The sequence below is a fragment of the Bos taurus genome, chromosome 12, assembly GCF_002263795.3.
Source record: "Bos taurus isolate L1 Dominette 01449 registration number 42190680 breed Hereford chromosome 12, ARS-UCD2.0, whole genome shotgun sequence".
NCBI classification, from domain to species: Eukaryota; Metazoa; Chordata; class Mammalia; order Artiodactyla; family Bovidae; genus Bos; species Bos taurus.
In genome coordinates this window covers 52206823-52229572 of record NC_037339.1, presented here as the reverse complement: position 1 = coordinate 52229572, position 22750 = coordinate 52206823, and the positions used below count along the sequence as shown (strand labels likewise).

The 22750-nt window shown below is 33.0% G+C and overlaps 1 protein-coding gene across 1 annotated transcript in view; it reads left to right on the top strand.

Moving 5' to 3' along the window:
• Positions 1-22750, top strand: part of MYCBP2 (MYC binding protein 2) — a 270674-nt gene that overhangs the window by 190463 nt on the left and 57461 nt on the right. The window contains 6 exon segments of the mRNA NM_001192817.3: positions 91-188; positions 907-1023; positions 1727-1867; positions 13233-13457; positions 14288-14420; positions 16982-17104. Coding sequence (NP_001179746.2) covers positions 91-188; positions 907-1023; positions 1727-1867; positions 13233-13457; positions 14288-14420; positions 16982-17104 — 837 coding nt within the window.

The window sequence follows — 22750 nt, the reverse complement described above, 5'->3', positions numbered from 1 at the left end:
AAACAGCCTGTGAATGTATATGAAGTTAGGTTTAAGGGTCTTCCCTCCCTTATATTCTCAAATGTTACAGTTCCCTTCCTTTTCTTACAGATGCTGGCCTAGAAGTCAAAGTAAAAGACCCACCAAAAGGAATGATACCACCAGGAACTCAGCTGGTCAAACCAAAGACTGAGCCTCAACCAAATAAGGTTAGGGGAGAATGAAATCAGAACATGAATCAGTCTGAAATTTATTAATTTTCTTCACTGATCCTTCAAGGTGGCCATCCAATGTCTAATACTTTCCTTATTTCAGTATTTGAATTCTAAGTATTCCTAAATAAACTTGAAGACTAGTTCATGGTAATTCAAGTATAAAACTGTACTTTTTGGTTTCTTGGTATAATGCTATAGTAATTTATAGACTCTGTATACTTCCTGTTATTGAAAGTTTACAATTAACAAAACGTCTGTTGACATTAAAGTGTGTAAAGTTCTCAAGATTAAAGTATCCTGTGCTGTTAAATTCATTTCCTAACATCTAAAGAGTAAGTGCTATAGGAATTTTAGTAAACTACTTACTTATTAAAAAAAAAAGAAACATGGGTAATAGAATTTATATCATACCTTCCTAAAAGGAAAAAAAGGCTCTTTTTTTTTCCTTTTTATCATGTCTTCAAAGTTTAGAAATTAACTTATTAATATACAAATAATTTTCTATTTTTTTCAGTGATTTACAGTTTTATACTTAAAAATGTTCTCTTTATTGTTAAAAATAAGCCATTGTTATTTGCACAGGAAGACCAGCTACAAATAATTTTGGAAGCTTTCTCAGAATTATACTTTCAAGTCTGTTTATCTCTTACCACTTATAAGGTCTCTCTTCCATGATTTCCCTGTTTCATCTGTCTGTCTTTGCCTTTCTCAGGTTCGAAAATTTGTGGCCAAGGACAGTGCAGGGCTGCGTATCCGTAGCCACCCTTCTCTTCAGAGTGAGCAGATAGGCATAGTGAAGGTCAATGGAACCATCACTTTCATTGATGAGGTAATTTGTAAAGAAACACTTGGTAATAAATTTTGGATGAAAAATTTTTGCACTGTTTGCATGATATAAGGTTACTAAATTTTTTGTTAGAATATGTTTTAAGCAGTTTGGGTAGTATTTGGAAAATTGTTTCACAGAATTTAAAAATTTATTCATTGAGTTTCAAATATTGCATTTATTTTTCTTTATCAATAAATAACTAAAATTATATTTTTAGCATAAAAATTAACATACTAGTCAGAGCCAGTATGAGAATTCAGTGAAAATGAGTGGTTTTTCTTGAACTTTTAAAATGTTGTTTGCTTTTGTATGTGTTTATTGTATCACTTAACTTTGGACAGGACATTTTTCTAATAATACAATTACGTAACTTCTGATTATTAAAATCTAAATTGAGGGGAAGAAAGGCTTGTATTCTTTTGGGAAACCTCTGCTTTTATTATTGAAGTGTTTATCTCAAAGTGTGACTTCTTTGTGCTTTTACTTCTAAGTGACAATGTGTTTTATTATCTCACCATGTGGATTATCGTATTGCTTGGCTTGCTGGTTGTTTTCCTAAAAGGTTCTCCCATACTTATGCAAAAACTAGGTTCTTAATCTCCATGTCCACCATTATTTGCCTGCTTTGAGCCTTTCAGAACTTTGCTACCTTCCTCGGAGTGACAGGCGGGCATGGCTTGTTTCTGTTGCTTGTATCCCATAGATCCACAATGATGATGGTGTGTGGCTGAGGCTCAATGATGAGACGATAAAGAAGTATGTTCCTAACATGAACGGTTATACCGAAGCCTGGTGCCTCTCTTTTAATCAGCATCTTGGGAAAAGTCTTCTGGTCCCTGTTGACGTAAGTAAAAGGTGGTTTTAAAGACGATTATAGGGGTACCCTGTCCTCATTACAGGGCTTTCTTTAATTAAGGCTTCTCAGTTCTGAGGTAAACCACAACTAAATAACTTCAAGTGCTTGAATTCTGAGAGCTTCTGTTTAATAAAGGTGAAGTTTGGCAAGGCTAAGGCCTTTAATACTATATAGTCCATTACAGGAGGAAGCAGTAAATTAAAACTAGGCCTACTGATTTCTTTCCAGGGAGACAGGGAATGAGAGTGGCTAATGAGAGTAGTTGACATTTTTTTTCCTTCCTTATTCACACTACTGTTTGGAATGAACTCAACACTAAAATTTAAGAATTCGGTATTACTATTCATTTCAAAAACACGTATGATTTTTTTTTTTTTTGGTAGCGTTTTGTAATTTTGTGTGTTGTCTTAAGTTTGAATCTTTTCTTTCTTGGTGTATGATACTACCTCATTAAAACAAGATGGATTTTTAAACTTGCAGTGCCATAGTGCTCTAGTTGAATCTCAGAGTCTGTGAGAGTTCTATTAGCCTCTTTGAGAGATGCAGTGGAGTACATATAGCCAGTGCTCAAAAGTCACTAACTCTGATAGGAACCCATGGCTCTCTTTATAATTTGAGCAGAAATGTGTGATTTTTTTGTTTTCCTTTTCATCTCAACCAAATATATGACTTTACTGGAGATAGAAAGGTAAAGGAAGTAGCTCTTAGTATTTTCTAGTTTGACTTTATGTTGAAGAATGACATTAATGACATGACACTGCTAATATATACTACAGATAAATTTTTATTTTAAAAATAACCTTAGTATTTTAAACTAAGAATTTCTTTAAAAAGAATCAGTGCATAAAGCTCGCTCTATCAAATCAGTCCCTATGTTGTTTGTTTTTCTCCTTGATAGTCCAGAGTAATGTTCTCCAAAAGGGTGGTTATATAAAATGATGCTTTTGGAAAGAACATAATAGAACTTCTGTTTGGATTTATTAAACATTCTTTTTTCTGTTCTTTTGTATTTGTTTTATATAGTACAATGGGGAAAGAAGCTGTCTATATATTTTTAACTAATAGATGCATGATAAAGAAAGTCTAGAGAGTTTTGGTCTACTGCTTTTTTTTGTTTTTTTGTTTTTTTTTAATCTGGGGCTAGAAACTTTCCCTTGAATGCTTTTAATCCATCTCTCATTATAGTAACCAAATATTCTTCAGGATAATGAAGATGATATTTTAAAGCAGTAATTACAGTAGCCATTGTGTTTATTTTGTTAGCAGTTTATATTTTAAATTTTGACCAATATAGGGTTTTGTGTATTTTAAGACCCTAATAGGGCATTATGTTAGATTATATTATCTTTACGACATCCTCTGCTTCACAATTTTTTTTCCTAATTCCTTTGTGGCTCATTTGAGGAGGTGCTTTTGGAGGAGGAGGATATTCATACAGACAAGACAAGAGAGAAACAAAGGTAGCAAGGATGAGCAGGGAGTGTTCTGAACCCCGTGGCTTCGTTTTGGAATCCTCATGTTCTGTTACTTGATGCTTTTAAACTTTAGCCAAGAAATGGGTTTTAGCAGACAGTTGTGAGGTCAGAGAGAGAGGAGGTAAATGGAGTGAGCCATACAAATACTCGATGGCTTTCCACTGCTGTGTGAATGAAGAGGTTATCACTGACTTTATTGGAGACAGAAAGCAAAAGGAAGTAGCTTTTGGTATTTTCTAGTTTGTCTTTATGTTGAAACATGACATGAATTCTCTTTTGATGTAACTCAGAGTATCTGGTATCACTGAGAAGGCTGAGATTTTTCTGGTTCCTTAATTTTTAAGGATGATAGTGACTTGAGATCCTTATAAATTAAAAGATGCCAGTAGAAAAGGTGGGCATCAAAGATACAGAAAAGGAATCTGAAGGCTGAAAAAAGAGGAGAAAATGGAATTGAGGGCACACTGGTGAATTGTTTCTGTGAATGGGGAGATGGTGTGTGTGGCAGTAGGTAAGTTTTTAGGAATGAGGGAGAAAGGGAAGAGGTGAAAGAAACCATCATTTCCAGAGAAGAGAGAAAAGCCATTAGCTGAGACTAAAACAACTGAGTTATGTTAGAGAGTTTAGAAAAGCCATAAGAATTTGTAGTAATATTTGAGAGAAACAGCACGATCTGACAAAGAAAACTACTTGTTTGGGGATTGTTGCACCAGGAAGGACCCAGTGAGACCACTGGATAGATGCATCCTGGAGACACCCTTCTTCCCCCATGGCCCTGAGTCTCCAGAATTAAAAGAGCCAGGAAAGCAGACAGTGCTGGCCAGAACTTCCTGGGCTGCTGAAATAGGGACAAAAGGAAATTTCAGGTGCTGATGAAAGAGCGATTGAGAGCACCAGCTGTGGGTTGCAGCTTAAGTTAGAAATGTGAAAGGATTAGTGGAGGGTCCAAGGGACTTGGAGGACTTAATAAAATGCAACAGTATAGTGAACACACTGCACTAAAAGAGCTGGAAGGAGACAGGCAATTTGTGTGATAATGTAGCATATTTGAAATTGATTTCATACTTAGAGCATTTTATTGAATGAAATGGATCGTTAATGTGGCCACATCCACATATACAGGTGCTGGCAACACTGTGACCTGCGAGGTTTGAAAGTGAGTTTGTTTACCATCAGAGAAAGGGTCCCATTAGGTACAGTATAAAGTTATGGGACAAATGGGAATAACTAGCTGTTGGATCAGGAAGATGCCTAACATAGTTCTGGTATACAAATAAGAGGACAGGTAGATGACCTAAATAAGGATTTGCATTGCATGTTTTTGACCAAAGAGGACAGAGGATATGTGTGACAACTGGCATGGGGCTTCAGACAGAACTGGTGTAAAGTTGCTTCAGTGTGGATGTTAGATAAAACTGGAGTCAGAGCCTGGCATAGGCAGGAACAGGCTGATTTCCCAGGGTTTTGATTTTTAGGACCAGGTCAGGCCTCTTCGACAGTCAGTAAGCTTTTCATGAGTACCTTACTCTGCAGGACAGAGCATATGATTCCATCTCATCCCCTCAGGGAACTAATACAGCTAAAGAAATGTACTTTGCTGCTGCTTCCTTTGCATCTCTTACTTCTTTTACTACTGGAGACATAACTTGCCACCTACTTTGCCTTTTTATACTTCGTTGGTGAATGAATCAGCTGTCAGTTATGGCTAACCATTGTAAAAACTATTCAGTTAAACAGAAAGCTGGCAGGTTTGAAATAAAATTAGAGATTATCAAGGATTGATGCCACTCACTTAAAAAGATGCAAAAGTACCAAAAAGTTTCCTTGAGCAATCTTTACGTTACCGTGTTCAACTTTGTCTAGTTAAAAGAATTTTGTGTTCACATGCATGGATGTACCATATTTGGAGCCTGACTCAAGCAAACTGATGGGGAGAATAGGGGTAGGGATTGGAAACTGAACACTGAATATTTGATGATCTGTTTTTTAAAAAGATTACCATAAATAGCCATATTTAGAATAAACTTTAAAGTGATTTTTGTTACCCTGTCCTGTTTCTGTACTCATATTGCAGAACACTGGTTTTCGTTGTAGATATGTTCTTTAGCCACATTTTGGCCTGACTGGCAGTAGTTCTATTTAGATGTCATTGAAAGTAAAAGTGTTAGTCTCTCAGCCCTGTCTGACTCTTTGTGACCCCATGGACTGTAGTCTGCCAGGCTCCTCTGACCATGGGGTTCTCCAGGCAAGAGTACTGGAGTAGGGTGCCTTTCCCTTCTCCAGGGGATCTTCCCAACCCAGGGATCAAACCTTGTTCTCCTTCATTGCAGACAGATTGTGTACTGTCTGAGTCACCAGGGAAGCCCTTAAATGTCATTAATTTACTAAAAAATAATGACACCCTAATTTGGTTCAAATATGACTTTAGTAATGCTCTTGTTTAAAGATTAAATAGCATTAGACATTCATATTATGAGTGTTCTTTCTAAAACGACTTTTAAATCAGTGGAAAGAATCAGGATAACTATGAAGAACACAGATACTTCCTTGTGAGGTACTCATGGTCTGTTAGACTTATTGCCCCTTTTAGAATACACTGTTTAACGTTACATTTTAGTCTCTGTTTATGTTATTTCATTTGTCTAAAATGCTTTTGCTTCCTTCCCCCCCCCTCCCCCGCAACTTTTCTAATACTTTCCTAATTGGCCAGGCTCAAAAATTTCTGTTGACATTGTTCATCCATGTAGTTAGTTATCACTTCACTAATTGTTCATTCAGCATATGAGTCCCTACTATGTACCAGACACTAAGCTGGGAAGAAGGTGTTGGGTGAAGAGGCAGAGGGGAGGGGATACAAAATAATTAAGAGTGCAATTCTTGTCCTTAGAGTGCTCTCTGTGTAATGTGATAGATGTACAGTATTCACAAAGTTAAGTTGCATGATGATGAGTTACAGAGTGGCTTCACTTAGGAGGTGACATTTGAGGAGGTTTCAAAGAAAAATTGCCGTAAAAGAGTTAAGGAATTTCACATTAGAGAATCAAATGTCCAAAGTTACGAAGTCATGCTGCGTTTGGTAACTAATAGTTAATAAGGGTGAAGCATGAATTGAGGACAGAAAGATTCTACATACTGGGGAAATTAACTTTCTCCCTTCCTGCTCAGGTAGCACTTTGTAAAAGCAGAAAAGGCTTACATCTTTCTCCAGCTACTCATAATGCCTAGTTTATTTTCCTTCTCTTTAGCCCAGTTGTATTTATATACCTCTTATTTCTGTTTCTAATCTCCTTAAGGGTTAGGACTCACTTAAGATCCCCTGTTACTCCTGTTTGTTTCTTCCAAAGTGTTAAATATTTCATTTAGTTTGTGGCAGACTTTCAACATTTGTTGAATGCTAAATTTTAATTCTTAGCATTTAGTATGATCATACTGCTTAAAATAATTTCTGACTGTCTTATGCTTCTTACCTTTATTCTCTCATTTAATTTTCAGTATATCCATTTGATGTTAAGTTTGTATTATTCTCATTTTTCCAATGAGAGAAGAGAACTATTCTCCCAAGATCATAAGTAGTAAGTAGTGGAGCTAGTTCTAAACTCCAGTCCATATAATTCCAAAGCCCATGCTTGTGTGTTTAGTCTACCTTCATCTAGTGAAGACATAAGGGCAAATACAGTTATAAGAGGATAAAGTAAATATAGCTGTAAAAATCATATTATTTTGGCTAGAATTCCACAATTAAATAAATACGAATGCTCATAACCCTAATGGTTAAATGAGAATGAATACTGTGATGTATGTTCAAGGATACCTGGGGAAAGCTGATTTTAAATTAAAATTCTTAAGATTTGGAAACTGCACATTAAGCTAGTAGAATGTTTCATACACCAGGGAAAATAATAAGTTTAAAAAGAGAGAAAAAATAATTTATGCACATGACTTGGGAAACATTTGAGTGCCTGTGATAGAGCCTAAATTTTTTGGAAAGCAAGTTTACTTCTATTACAAAAATAGATACTAGAGATTTGAAATTTATAGGCACGCTTCATTGTCTACTTTGTCATAAATGAGGTCTTTTAACATTGTGAGGTTGAGTGACAAAGTTTATATCAAGGAAAGTAGATGATACCTCATTAGAAATATTCACAGATATATTTACAATGCTAATATTATTCAAATTCTTATAGAAGCAACTTGAGTCTCCATGCAATTATACAAACCACTTTCTACCTACTTAGGCTGATTGATGTTCACATATAGAAAGTTGGTTGATTTTTCTAAATTTGGGGACTCTGAAGATTTGGAGGAGAGAAGGAAAAATATCATTTGATATTCTCATATAACATTACTCAGAGTACTTGGTAAAATTAGCATATATTTCATGCCTTTTATGTCCAGTTTAATTCTTTTGGGATACCTAATGATGCATGGTAGTCACAGCTTTAATATACCTCAGATTTATTAGTTTTGTTTTCTTAGCAAATTTGTGTGTATGTGTATGCATAGACCTGTTTTTCAGTCTTAGTAAATACTAAATGTTTACTTACTACACCGTTAATAAATATGTTGTCCTTAGATGGGTGTCAAAAGCTTCATTTCATTCTTAAGCTTGACATTTAAGTTTCCTAAACAAAATGGAATTGAGGCCTTTAAAATAACACTGTCACAACATACACTATATGTTGTATTTAATTCTCCTGAGATACTTATCTTTTTCATTTTAAAAATGGTAATTCCTAACTCTGTGCTCAAGCATTGGGAATGTTTGGTCATGTATTTCACCATAAAAATTATTCTTTTATTTTGTCTCTTCTATGCCTTGAAGCTTATTGTCTTAAAGCTGCAATTTGGTGCTCATCAATTTAGTTAGATTTTTAGCATACTTTAGTTTTCTAATTTTATTTGGCAGAACTTTTTTGCCTTCAGAATAGTCTTTGAGGATAAGATGACTTAGATTATTGTAGATATGTGTGTATTTGTGTATGTATATATATGTATATACATACATATGTAATGGTACTCATTAGTCTATAAAATTATACAATATGAAAACTAATTTATATGTTTTAATGGTGAGAAATTGAGACTTTGAGGAAATTAATATTTTCATGCATGTTTATATCTTTAGATTAAGTTTCCCTGTGTTTTCAAAAGAAACTATGCAGTATATTTTATTTTTAAACTTCAGTTTTCTGTTTGGTGCTTTTTTGATACTTGATAAATGCAGTATTGTTAAGATACCACGTTTTAAAAATAGCCTTACAATAAACCAGTATACACTAAGAATTTTCTACAAATGTAGAACAAAGCAAAAGAAGTGTCAAATTTGAATCCACATATAATTAACATGTACAAATTGTATTGGCAATTTGTTACCATGGTTAGCAGTTACATCACTTTAAGGTATCTCAAGCTATTTCAAGTTAGCATGAGGGCATATTAACTCATGCTGTCAGAGTCACTGAGTTTAAACACTGAAATAAATATAAAATTTTTGAAATTGTCAGTCACCACATTGCTTCTTTATTCCTAACTCAATCTGCATTACTTCCTACAATGTTTTTCACATTGCTTTTAATAGTAGAAAAAATTATGCTAAAAAATAGAATATGCTAAAAAACATTGACATTGTTTTAGTCCAAAAGTCTGTACCACTATTCTCTGAAAAGGAGAAAAACCTTTGAGCAAATACTCCGCAAATTCTTATATACATGGATGAACCAATAAGGACACTTTTTCACCCCCAAAATGGCATTTCAGAATGCTTTGCAACATGTATCCACTTCACCTAATCTGCTATCTATTTTTAAATGTGGAGGGAGCTTTGGTTTTTGTTTTTTGTTTTGCGTTTATCTGTAGACACATTAATAGAAGCACTTTTTCCCTGGCTTTTATATGTCTTATATGTCTGTGTTAGCATAGGTGTATGTATATGGATATGTATCTATATCTGTTCATATACGTATATACATGAGGAAGACACAAAACTGGAGAATATGAAATAAATTCTCATTATGTAAAATGGCTTACAGTTGGTTGGGAATTTTGTTGTTCACAACTTTCATTGACATTTTTAATGTCCTCTTTTTTGTATTTATATAAGCAGTAAAATTGTGTAATTGCTAGTTTCTGAAAAGATTTTCAGTTCAGATCAAGTAAATATATTTAATAGAATGATATATCTATGTAGATGTATATCATTTTAATTGTCATGAAAACATTTTGTGAAAATGTTGATTTTTCTGGGACCATGTTGCTGTGAATTGGTTGTTCCTTAACAGAATATTTTTAGACTGTATGTAGAGATTCTAAATGTTCTGTGCATTTCCTAAACTTTTGAGATGGAGAAAACTAGGTCTACCTTTTGATAAAAATTCAGATTGTTTTTTTCTCTGTTTTTCTTACCAAATTTGCCGACAGCTTTCAGTAACATTTCCAAGTGATTTTTTTCCCCCACTTATAGAAGAGAGCAAAAGTGAAAAAATGAATTAGACTTTTTTTACTTTCTGATTTTTTTTTGTACTTAAAAAAGTAATAACAAGTTCACATATACTAATTACATGCGCTTATTATTCGTAGTACTAGTTATACTATCTATACAATCTGCATTCTTCACCTTGTCTTTATAAACAGCAGACTGTTTTTTTTTTTTTGTCATAAAACAAATCTGGCTTTACTGGAACAGATACGTCAATACGTCAGTCATTTAAAGGAGTTTTAAGTTGTCCTTCTTGCACTGTCTGAAGCTTGAAATCAATGTCTAACTCTTAATTGTAGCAAATGGCATGACACACTATATCCATGGAGAGCTTTTGACAAAAACTTACGTATGAGAATTTCTTTGCTGTGTGGTTTACTCAGGTGGCTTCAGTTTCCCTGTAGTGAAATAATACTCTGGTGCTGGTGCTGGCGTACAGAACGTTGTTACTCCTGTGAACGCATCTTCTGCAGATCATCTCCTGTTCCCTTTCTTTGTTGATATTTTTCTTTCCTAAACTTTGTCACTCAGAATATCTTTAATGCTAGCCCAGGAGTCAGGGATTTGGACGTATTTGCATGGACTTCCAAAGCTTTTTTCCCCCAGGTGAGTTAACTGTAAGGAACAATCATACATTGTGCAGGTATTTCAGCATGTATAACAAATTTTACATTATATCTTTGAAGCCTGTGCTTAAGATTAATATTTTTTTTTTTTTTTGCTGAAAACAATTTACATACCAAGTACTGCAATTGAGTTTGCCCATAAACCCTTTCCCTCTATTTCTGCCAAAGACTGCATTATTCAACTTTTACTTGACTTCAGATTTGCTATATTTAATTTTATGACTAGCTTCTCCAGCAATTGTATACAAGTCTGGCTTTTTCAGACCTCGCTTATTAAGTGGGAGAATTTCAACCCCACAGCTATTCTGTTTTTTCCCTAGCCTTGCTCAGTGCTGTTTTGAATATTCATATAAGAATGGGATGGAATTGCAAGGAGCAAAAAATAACATTGCAGTTCATCAGTTTCATATGATGGTGCCCAGGTCTTAAATTTCTGTATTAAATAAAACGTGAATTTTAGAATTGCTTGAGAATAACAGACATAGTTCTGTGATTTTAGGTCTATCAGTTCTTTTTATACTGTGCAGTATTTTTAAAAAAGGATAAACTTCGCTGTACATTTATTAATTTATATATTTCTTTAATCAATAAAATATTAAATATTTTAATACAGTCTTCATATGTTGTCAATTCAGTAAAGAACTTGCTGTTATTATTAGTTTTTGCCAAGACTTTTCTCTCACTGTTACCCTGAGTGGTCAAATGAGAAATGTTGTCAAAACTTAATTAAATGCTCAAGATGTATCATAAAGACCAGTGAAGATGTTTTTTCACTAAATCTATTACTATTGGCTTAGTTTTTACATCATACCATGTAATTTTTAAAACATCAGTTGTACGTATGACTAATTTTACTCTTAAAAAAAAACTATGAAATAGTTGTGTTTGCTACAACTAAATGATGTATTTGCTAAAATTATTTATTTCTAGACATTTCAAATGTTTACTGAAAACCTGGTGAGTAAAATAGCCCAATTAAAGTTTAAACCTTACTCTCGATTTTATTTTGAATACTGTCTTTATATTCTTATAGGTGTGCACATGTATAAATTTTTACAAATATTGCAAAAATAGGTATATAAATGCATATTTTATTTTAGATTTAAAATTTTTCAAATAGTTAAAATTCTCATTTTCATGAAATTGTCAATGAATAACTAAGTGTTAGATTAATATGATACAAAATTGTAGAAAATGTAAGTAAATATTGTCCATTCCTTGTATTTGTGTAAGTGAAAATTGATGATTGTTCATCACCACAGTGAGATTTGCAAGATATTATGTGAAGGTTAATAATGGATTTAAAAATTTCCAGACCAATCCTATATTGAAGTCACAGGTACAGAGAATTTTTGAATCTATATTTTTTAACCTTATGATTTTATTTTTAATTTCTACTACATAATGGACATCTATACATATCTTTTAGAATGATACTTCTCTTAGAGATAGAGCTATTCAGTCATATTTTATCTTGCATAATATATTAGATCTTTAAATTTTACCCTATTTATAACATAACTAAATATCAATTTAATTTTAACCTAGTGTTTGCATAAGTGTTCCATGATGATCATTTTTTACTGTATTTGAATAAAGCCATTTGTAGAGCCTGTATCATTGTGTTTAAAAGTGCAGTTTCGGGACTTCCCTGGTGGTCTACTGGCTAAGACTCCTCGCTCCCAATACAGGGGGCCTGGGTTCCATCCCTGGGCGGGGAACTAGATCCCACATACCACAGCTGAAAGATCCATGTGCCCCAGCTGAGACCTGGTGCGGCCACAGAAATAAATAGAAAAAAATGTTTTAAAGTGCAGTTTAGATGTGTTTTAAAGAAGTAATAATAACAATGAAAAAACTTCCAGTGTGGAACTTTTGTTTACATCTAGTTGGGAAAAAGAGAAAATATGGGAAGGTTGTTATTTCTCTTTATTGCATTTATATAGAAAGTGATTTCATCATGGCATTCAGATTCAACAAATAGTTTAAGGCATGTTCTTTTCATTCATTTAAGAAGTGATTCTGATATCCAAATACATTATATAAACTGCTTTTTCAATGTTAATCTCTCCTCTATTAAACCATGATCATCTTTTTCTGTTAATAGCATTAATATATCACTGTCTAATAATAGTCTAGCAAATCAACGAGACTTTTATTTGTGCTATATTAAGAAAAGGTGAGTTATTAAACTCTTATAAGTACACTTATTCATAACTAGTTAAAATTGAGTAGTTATATTTCTTGCACGTTTCATCATTGTTATCTCTGTTTATAGATAAGTCTCCAGAATTTTTATACCTGTTTTCCTATTTGTTAATAGTTATTACAAACAAAAATGGAAAAAAATGAAGATTTAGACTTTTTAACCTATACCAACAGGCAGCAATGCAATAATAATGATTCAGAATTCTTCAGTTGTGGTTCATATAGTAAATTATTTTCATTTCTCCTATTGTTAAATATTTCACTGATAGATAGACGTAAAATCAAGTACTACCATGTTCCTCAAATTAGAGGGGACAGGAGCTAAAGTTCGGCTGCTCTCCTGCTATAATTTTCGTCTCCAGCTCTATTTTAAACATTATTCAGAATTGAATAACGGAAAGATTCTTTAACATAGTGTTAACAAACACTTCAGTTATTTCTGTATATGTGTTCTTTTTCTTAGTTGGTGTATTATGAACTTGCTTTAAAAGCTATTAAGAAGAGTATGTTGAAAGTGATAATAGATTGTATTTTGTTTACTTTCTTTTTCCTATTCAAATTTTCAGGAACCTAAAACTAATACTGATGACTTTTTCAAAGACATAAACTCCTGCTGCCCACAGGAAGCCACAATGCAAGAACAAGATATGCCGTTCTTGCGAGGAGGGCCAGGCATGTACAAGGTAGTGAAGACGGGACCTTCCGGTCACAACATCAGAAGCTGCCCTAACCTTAGAGGTATCCCAATTGGAATGTTAGTTCTGGGAAACAAAGTCAAAGCAGTGGGAGAGGTATGGATTCTTGTAGCTTCATGACTTCTAAGACATTCATTCTTAATATAATACAACCAAAGCATCTCTTTCTTCCAGAGGTTGCCATTTCCATCCCAGGTTTTTAAATGTTAATGTTCTTTATCTTTACTTGTGTTGAAAATACTAATGCAATTTTTCTGTGCTTTTTTAAAATAATTTTATTCTCATAATTATTCTTGTGAAAGCAATGTAGCAAAATGATTTGTACTGTTTATAAGTGTTCGGTATTTGCACATATCTTTCCGTTATTACAGATGTGTACTATACTGTCATGGATGAACAGCACTTTAAAATATTTGCTATGACTCAGCATGGAGATGTGTTTAAACCGTTTCATTTCTTTGTTCCCATTCGTGTGTCTCACTGAAGTCCTGAGCAAATAACATTCCTCTTTAGTCCACTCTGGCATTTGCCTCAGCTGATGATGTAGTGTGTCATGCTATTTCTCAGTGTCAGGGTCACATTCAAGTTGCATTGTAGGCACTGTCAACCTAAGTGATAGAAAGTGTGCTGTGTTAGGACAGTTTACGAGCCAAACAAAGAGCCATGTGTTTTGGGGTACCATTTAAATTTATATATGAATTATCCTGTGCCTTAAAAACATACTGTTTTTACTAAAGTCGTCAGTGAGCATTATTTTACGAGACTGTTGATTGATTTCTGTCTTACCTCAGGCTGTGGTCTTAATTTCAGAAACTAACTTGATGTTAGAGAGTTACTGGAATAATTGCTCAAACTTTTTGCTGGTTTTCAGCCTGAGTGCTCTGAAAGAATCAAGCCAATCAATCATGCTTTTTGTTATGTACTAGGTAACCAATTCTGAAGGTACATGGGTGCAGCTGGATAAGAACAGCATGGTAGAGTTCTGTGAGAGTGATGAAGGAGAGGCATGGTCCTTAGCTAGAGACAGAGGCGGAAACCAGTACCTCCGGCATGAAGATGGCAAGTTGGCTTAAATTTGTGATTTATTCTGATTTACCTTTGCAATCAGAAATTTAAAGTGTACTGTATTTCTTTTGTTGTAAAGAGCTTTTATGTGTGTTTATTTTTGAAGTAAAATCAAAGCTGAAGGTTTAAAAGTCTTGCAAGTGTTGAACTTGCTGTGTGAAATACCTAGGTGCTAAATGAATACACATAAAAGAAGAGAATTAAAAGGAAATGTGAAACATAGGAATTGGTCTTGTAAAACCTGCTTTCTTATTTCTTATTCAAGGATGATATCATCATAAAATAATGTTCTGAGAGAATTGAACTGTTCTTCATTATGTTTTGAAAAATAGAAGACTTCATTTCACGTAAATCAGACATTTTACAAAATAACTTTAGCAGTTATAGTATACTTACTACATATGTATTAGTAATATATTTATTACATATCCATCAGTCTTTAAACATTTCCATTATACAGGGATATTGAGATACAAATGAAAATAACCTAAAGTGAGATCAGCTTTTTATAAACATAATTAAATAATCTGAGACTGGTTTAAGTGACTGCCAGAGCCTTTGTAGCTTAGTAATCATTCTAGCTTTTAACACCAAGGCTTCCATAGTGACTCACAGGTAAAGGCTCCACCTGCGACACAGGAGACATGGGTTCGATCCCTGGGTTGGGAAGATCCCCTGGAGAAGGAAATGGCAACCCACTCCAGTATTCTTGCCTGGGAGGACAGAGGAGCCTGAGCTACAGCCCATCATGTTGCAAAAGAGTTGGATACAGCTTAGTGACTAAACAACAAACAACAGCAATCATTTTAACTAGCAGTGAGCATAAATTGTAACACTGGGCTCTGGAACTGCATTGCCAGGGTACTAATGCCAGCTCTGTAGCTTTTCAATTGTATGACTCTGGCCAAATTACCTGGTATCTCTGTGCCTCTGTTTTCTCATTTACAAAATGGAGATAATTTATAAGTTGAATATGAAAGTTAGGTGAACAAATAACAAAGCTGGCAGATGGTAAGATTAGCTATTGTTGTTAAAATGTAAGATGCTTTCCATACTTAGGAGTAAGTTTTAGTATGGGAAGCTGTATTCCCATCTATTTAGAAAGTAGAAGGTTCTTTCCGTATAAAATGCTTCTTAAATCAGGATGTTGTTTCTACTAAAGTATATACTCATCCCTAAAAGAGGTGTTAAGAGAAGTTTAAATTTCTCTGTAATCGCTTAATGATTTTTTGCTCTGTGTGTGTGTGTGTGTGTGTGTGTGTGTAGTGTGAATCTTAATATTTTGACATAAAATCTAGGGTTATAGGAAAGAAATAAAAAGCTAGTGCCTTAGTCACTAAGACTAGTTTGATGTGTTACTCAAATAGTCTGCTCATTGGTATTAGTATGTGACTGAATTTAGTATGGAAATAAGATTTTTCACTATAGTAATTTATTCATATAGAGCAGCGTAAATAAAACAAAACCTTTCCTCTTTGTAAAAATCCTTTGTAGGTCTTTGATGTCTGTAGATAAAGCTAATAGGCAAAGATACTGCTGTGGTCAAAACAGACATACTTGGTACTTAGACTTTCTCAGTCTAGAGGGTGAGAGCAGAGCTGTCTTTTCCATTCAGATTGCTGTTCCTGGGTGAATTTCAGAAGAAATATTTCACTGCTGAAACACCTCATACTGAAGAGTTTTGCCTAAGAGAAGTGCTAGGATTAGTTTCTTGGGGGAAAAAAAGCCTAGACATGCTGGTAAAGAGTTAGCATACACTACCGCCAGTACAGCAGAATTCTGACTTATGGGTAGGAAGAAAACATTGCTACTTTCTTCTAATTCCATTTTCAGTTTAAAGGGATATAAATTTTAAAGTATATTTTAAACCATCAGCTATTCATAATGTTGTTTTAATGGAATAAATACTATTTTCTCTTTTTCACCATTCATTTGATAGATTTTATTTTGCCTTTTATTAGTTACATTGTTAATAAAAGTGCTTATAAAACCAGGTTTATCATCCGTCCATTTAGGGAACATATCTTTTATATAATGAGTAAAAATAAGTACAAAGTTAAATTTTCCATAATTTTCACATTAAGAATTTAAAATATTTTATAAGTGAAAATTTCTTTTGATACCATAGACTTAGATATTTTGAAGATGCTTTTCTATTTGAATACTGGTATAGAAGATATTTTCATTTCTGATTTATGGGACATCCGTTTTTATTTTATAAAATGTCCTTTTATAAGTTTGTTACAAATATAAGTTCCTGGTCCAGAAATATTAATATACATTCAGTGATATATCCTGCCACAATAAAAGCAAATTGACTCTATAACAGCATATTCCATTTCTAAATATAATAGTGAATTTGATAGATGAAAACAAAGCTTTGTCGTGCACTTTGTCGGTGTCAGTGACCTAACTGGTAGACTTATTATCAAATCTAAATGTGAGGTTATTTTGAAATTTACTCATCATAAAAATCTTTCTTGCCATTTTCTCTCTTTATTCTATAGAGAATAGCATATAAGAAGCTAATTTTATAGATGTTCCTTTTATTGTAGAACAAGTTCTTCTGGATCAAAATCCTCAAACTCCTCCTCCAAGCCCTTTCTCAGTACAAGCTTTTAATAAAGGGGCAAGTTGCAGTGCCCAAGGATTTGATTATGGACTTGGAAATAATAAAGGTAGGTGTTTAAAAGTGAGTTTCTTACTTACCTAACAACTGTAGTATTTTTATTACCTTCTCTTACCCATTATTATTACTGTTCACCCACAGAACTTTTTTAAAGTTTGTTACTACAAAACTAACAAAATGCTTATGAAGGTATTCTTTTTTTTAATTAATTTATTTTTTATTGAAGGATAAATGTTTTACAGAATTTTGCTGTTTTCTGTCAAACGTCAACATGAATCAGCCATAGGTATACATATATATTCAATATGAAAGTATTATTTTAACAAGTTTTGTTTTTATCCATTTTAGCTTAAGTTTATAGTTCTTATTTACTTGTTCCCATTTTATAAACACTCATTTTGAATTCACATCATTAAGATTCTATGTTACTATATTTAGTAGAACTTTTTTAAATCATCCACTTGCTATTAAATGTTAATGAGCAAAAAAAAAAGCTTTCCATAATGATCTGTTTAAAATCAAAGTATTTTGAGTAATATTTTTAAGTAATGTTGCATATTAGCTTTATTAAATATGTGTGATTTTGAATGTAATCAGTTATCTTAGTTAATTTTGAATTACATGAAATGATATCTTTGGGTTTGATTATATAATGAAACCAAAAAAATGTAAAAAGTAAAACAAAACCCCTAAGCCATATAAATATTAAAAGTATAGTTTGTTTTGGTAGCTTTAACGGAAGAGACCAGAATCATGGACAGTCCAAATAATAATTACTTTGGAATAATTTATGCTTGAATTTCATCTGTAATTCCATTTGTATGTAAATTTGAACACATGTTTCTTATGAACCTGATCCTAACTCATAGCTTCAAATCAGTGATACTGTCAGCAGGTGGCATTCAACTGGACAATGGGAAGGAGAAGATAGTCTCCATGGAAATACTCTAAAATGTTATTTAAACTAATTCATAGGATTTGATTTCCAGAAACAAAGAGAGTTGTCTTAATACCTGACTTAAAGAGAAAGTGAGATAGTGAAATAGTCAACGAAATACAAAATACGTCATTGTGGAGGAAATACTCAATTTAAAATAAAATCATTTTCTATTTGATACCTTTATTGCTTTCCACAATGTATTTTTATGAAGGAAGCCTTAGCTGCAAGATTTCTTTTTGGCTCTTCCTCCTGTATTGGGTTGCTCTAACCTACAGGCTTAGGTACTGTCTGCTCACTCATTTCTGGTAGCTCAGACTTCAGCTAACTTACACTAGATCTTCATGCTTAAGTAGGGTAAGTGCTTTGTGGTGTTTGCTTCATGTCCCTTTCCTTCTACCACTGCCAATCCTTAAATTAAAATCTCAGTGTTTACTTACCACATATACCTGTATAGAAATCTTTTTAAAGCTATGTTTAATTCAAATTGTATGCTTTAAGTCTCTAATATGTCCAAATTGTGCTGGTGGCTGTCACATTAAATCAGTCTTTAAAACATAGTTTGATAAAACATCTTAAGAATAAAAATCAACTTTTACGAGACACAGACATTTCTGAGAACATTTGGTCTTTTTTTTTTTTTCTTGATAACATTTGTTATTAAATAAAAATAGTGGATTACTTTTTAAAAGCGATTTTGCTAATATTGTTCAGAAATAGCATGGACTTGTTAATAGACTTTAAAGGTACTTAGATGGAGCAAAGAAATACTAAGAAATTTTGATCTGATTGTATATATATAACCTCTATTTTTACCTTGCCTTTAGTAGTAGTTCTCATTTTCTTTAACTCTTGAACTACCCAAGGTCAAGTAATTGTTTTTTTGCAAAAATTCTTTTCCCTTAAAACAGTTTTATAAAATTCTTCATCATCTCTAAAATCTTTCCTGTAATCTGCAGCATTAATTTTTTTTTAAAGTAAAGACATGTGACTTTTGTTCACAGTTCTATTTCTTGTTGGTGTTTCATTTACAATTTTACTTATGAAACTTTATTATATCGAGAGAATATGGCTAGGAAAGTGCTGTTTTCCAGTTTCTCCCTCAGCTAGTCTGGATATGTTTTTTGTTCTCCCCTCTTCTTTGATGTCAATTAAACCTTTGAATATATATATTCTCATAAATAAGGAGCTATCATCCATCCAATTATATAATTTCATATTTTTTTATTTTTGTACTAATGTCCTTTGTACTTAATTTGAAGAAAATTTCAGAATTCGTGTTTGAGATAACTGTTTAAATAAGGTAGATTATATTCCTTTTTATCTTATAGGTCTGACAGATTTTTATATTGTCTATCTGAGCAAAAGAGTTCATGCTTTTAAAAATGTATAATTTCTTTGGCAATAGCAACTTTAAAAAAGAAAATAAATTTAGTAATTTATAACTCTAAATATTACTAAGTTAATAGCATACTTTGCCTCCCTTCAATCCTACATTAAATTATTCATATTATTTGCATATTTTCTGCATGAAGTATACTACATATGAGGCAGTGATGATAATCATTGTCAGATACTTCATAGAAGATGACATTAACTTAGGTTTTCATTTATAGTTACATGATACAAATCAGCTTATCATAGTTACTTCATAGACTCTGTATGTTCTGCTACTGCTAGATGTAAATGAATTTAAATGGATTTGTTTTTATAGGTGGGCTATTATGTAAAATTTGTTGGAGTGCTTCTATTATTAAAACGACACACAGCATTCAGTCCCTAATTTGAGGATAATGATCACTAGCTTCCTCAGGAGTTCTGAATTGGCATTGTTTTATCTAGTGTTTGACTATCTGAATGTCGTAAAGCACCATTTACTTTGCCATTTTGGATGTTAATTAATAACAAGTTGTAGTCTTCACTGTTTTGCCCACTGCAGGTGACCAACTGAGTGCCATATTGAATTCCATTCAGTCACGACCCAATCTCCCAGCTCCTTCCATCTTTGATCAAGCTGCAAAACCTCCCTCTTCCCTAGTCCACAGCCCATTTGTGTTCGGACAGCCCCTTTCCTTCCAGCAGCCTCAGCTTCAGAGTAAGTCTTGTCAGCCTTACCTGCCTCATCAAACCATTTCTGAAGCTTTGTTCTGAGTTGTTTATCAGTTGCTAATTATTTATCAACTCACCTAGCTGGTTTTATTTAAAAAGGATGTTATCCTTTCCCACGTTTTTGAAGCACTTAAGGTGTTCTGACCTAAGACATACCTCAGCTAAGACATTTGTAATTACATTTTTCATTAAGTGCAGTTATTAAAACATTACTGTTATTTTTGTTCTAATTCCAAAATAAGCAAATAATACTATAAAATATATAAAGAAAACATTTGATTTAATATTTTTTATAAAATGCATGACTGGTAAGCACCAGTTCTAGGGATAACTTTTGTTGATTTACATTGGAGTTTTGTTACTTGGCAATGCCCCAAGAGAATGAACCTATTTCACTTTACCAGTGGGTGGAGGAGAGGCCGTACTGGGCAGGTTTGTTTGTTTCTTTTAAGTGAATTTGGTGTCTCTGAAATGACTAACAACTTAGGTTTCCAGATTATCTCAAATTGTCTCTTTTCTTGCTTATTGTTGTTGTTGTTCTTAATATATTAAACTGGTCATTTGATTCAGTTCAGCCTTCTAGGCAAAAGGCCCTTCATCCATGATATCAATAGTAATTCATACTGATCTGGAAAATAGACCCAAACAAACTGCACTTATACTAGCCAAGTCTTCTTTTTTCTTAATAAGCTGCTGAGGCTTCCCCATAAATGTCTCAAAACTCCTAATATGACACCAATATGCTCTTCTTGGCCGTCAGCTCACACATTAACTGTATAGTATGTAAACACAGTCACAGAATTGAGAGAGTTTATCTCAGCTTGTACAGTCATCTGTCTGAATTCAAGTGCATGACCTCTTTGCTTTACTTTAAGGAAGTACATTCACACTTGGATCTAAACTATTTTTCTACAAAAATACCTTCATAACTATTATTGGGATTGCTTAAGAGAATACCAGCTGGTTTAGTTTTTGTTAGGAGCCAGGTAGTATATCGTTAGCAAATGGTATTATTCATTGTGATATTATTATCTATCTTAGGAAAAGAATATACTGGAGTATAAGCTTTTCTAGGTTTGCACTAAGCATTAGTCAAGTTCAATTAATTAGTTTGTAAATATAAGTAGTATCAATTTCTAGCTAATTATCTCCATTCATGTATAATATTCACTTTAATGTCTTTTAAAAGAAGAATTTCAAGGAAACATAATAGTGTCATGTGTGTGAAATAGTGTTTTTCTTCCTTGATAAATATTATGGTGAAGACCATAAATAGTTTACCCATTTAATGGAGCAACAAACATTTTACATTCAGATGTACCCAGGTTGTAGGAAATGTTAAAGGTAAGGTCAAGGAAATAAAAAGGAAAAACTTGTAACCAGGCAGAAAATTCATATTAAATATAAAATTTTAAAAGAGAAGTTACCCTGATAATGTCATAGTGGCAGCAGACAAGAGAACTAAGGAATAAGGACCTATTTGTTCTTCCTCAAGGGTCATTGCAACTCTTTTCAAAAACTTGTCTTAAAAAGAGTATAATTACTGTTTTTATTTTACCAATTATTTAATAAAATATTGTGAAACAAAATGTAAAGAAAATCAGATTTGTCTTTTTTAAAGGACAGTAGGTTCCTAACTGACATTGTGTCAGTGTAATTTTGTCCACATTCTGTCTGAGTGTTATTAGTACCACCCCTTCCTTTACCCCACCATATTGGAGCACATTTGAAATCATGGCATAGAAATGTCTCAGAATTACCTGTTTTCTGAATCATTTCTTGTGTGTGCTCCAGTGATATAAACTTCTTATTCTCAGCAGAATATCACTAAAGCTTGATTACCAGATTCCAGAAACCAGAAGTTTTAATCTTTAGCGCAACTAAAAATAAGCGTGGAATCTAAAAATATTTAATGCTTTATAAATACATTAAAATTGTAGTAATCTCATCATATTGGGAAAATTGAATGTGGCAGAATTAAAATTCCATAAGATACTCTTTCCTGAATTCCACTGCTATCCATCCCACGAGTTTTTCATATTGCTTCAGAAAATGGCTTATTCATACTGAACTTCCCTTTACTAATTATTAGTAAAATAAGAATCATTTTGTTTTATCCTTTTGTGTTTCTAAAATAAAATTTATGTATAGAAGACCATATTTACTGATTTTTGCTTATGCTGATAAGTCACCCCTATGTACTAAATACTGTCCTTGAGCATTGTAGTATATTCTCATTTGAGATGATATCTTTATCTTACAGGTAAAGAAATGGAGGCTTAAAAAGGATAAGTGATATGCCCTAGAAACACACGTAGTAAATGGTAGAGTCAGAAGATGAGGCCAGTTCTCCTGACTACAAAGGCCATGTTTTATATATCTAGCTTTGCCTATTAATAGATAATGGAAAAAATCTGTTCGTTAATATATAATATTTAAATTTCTCTTTCCATTTAGTTCTAACATCTAGGATATTAGCTTTGTTTGTATTGGTTATTTTCCCCTTCATAGTTTAAGACTGTACCATGATTTGAAAGGAAAAGATTTTTCATATACCATAACTCGAGTTCCCAGTTAAGTAGATGGGCTCTAGGAGGACATACATAAACCTCCTCACATGTCAGCTTTATGAGCATTATTGTTAGTATT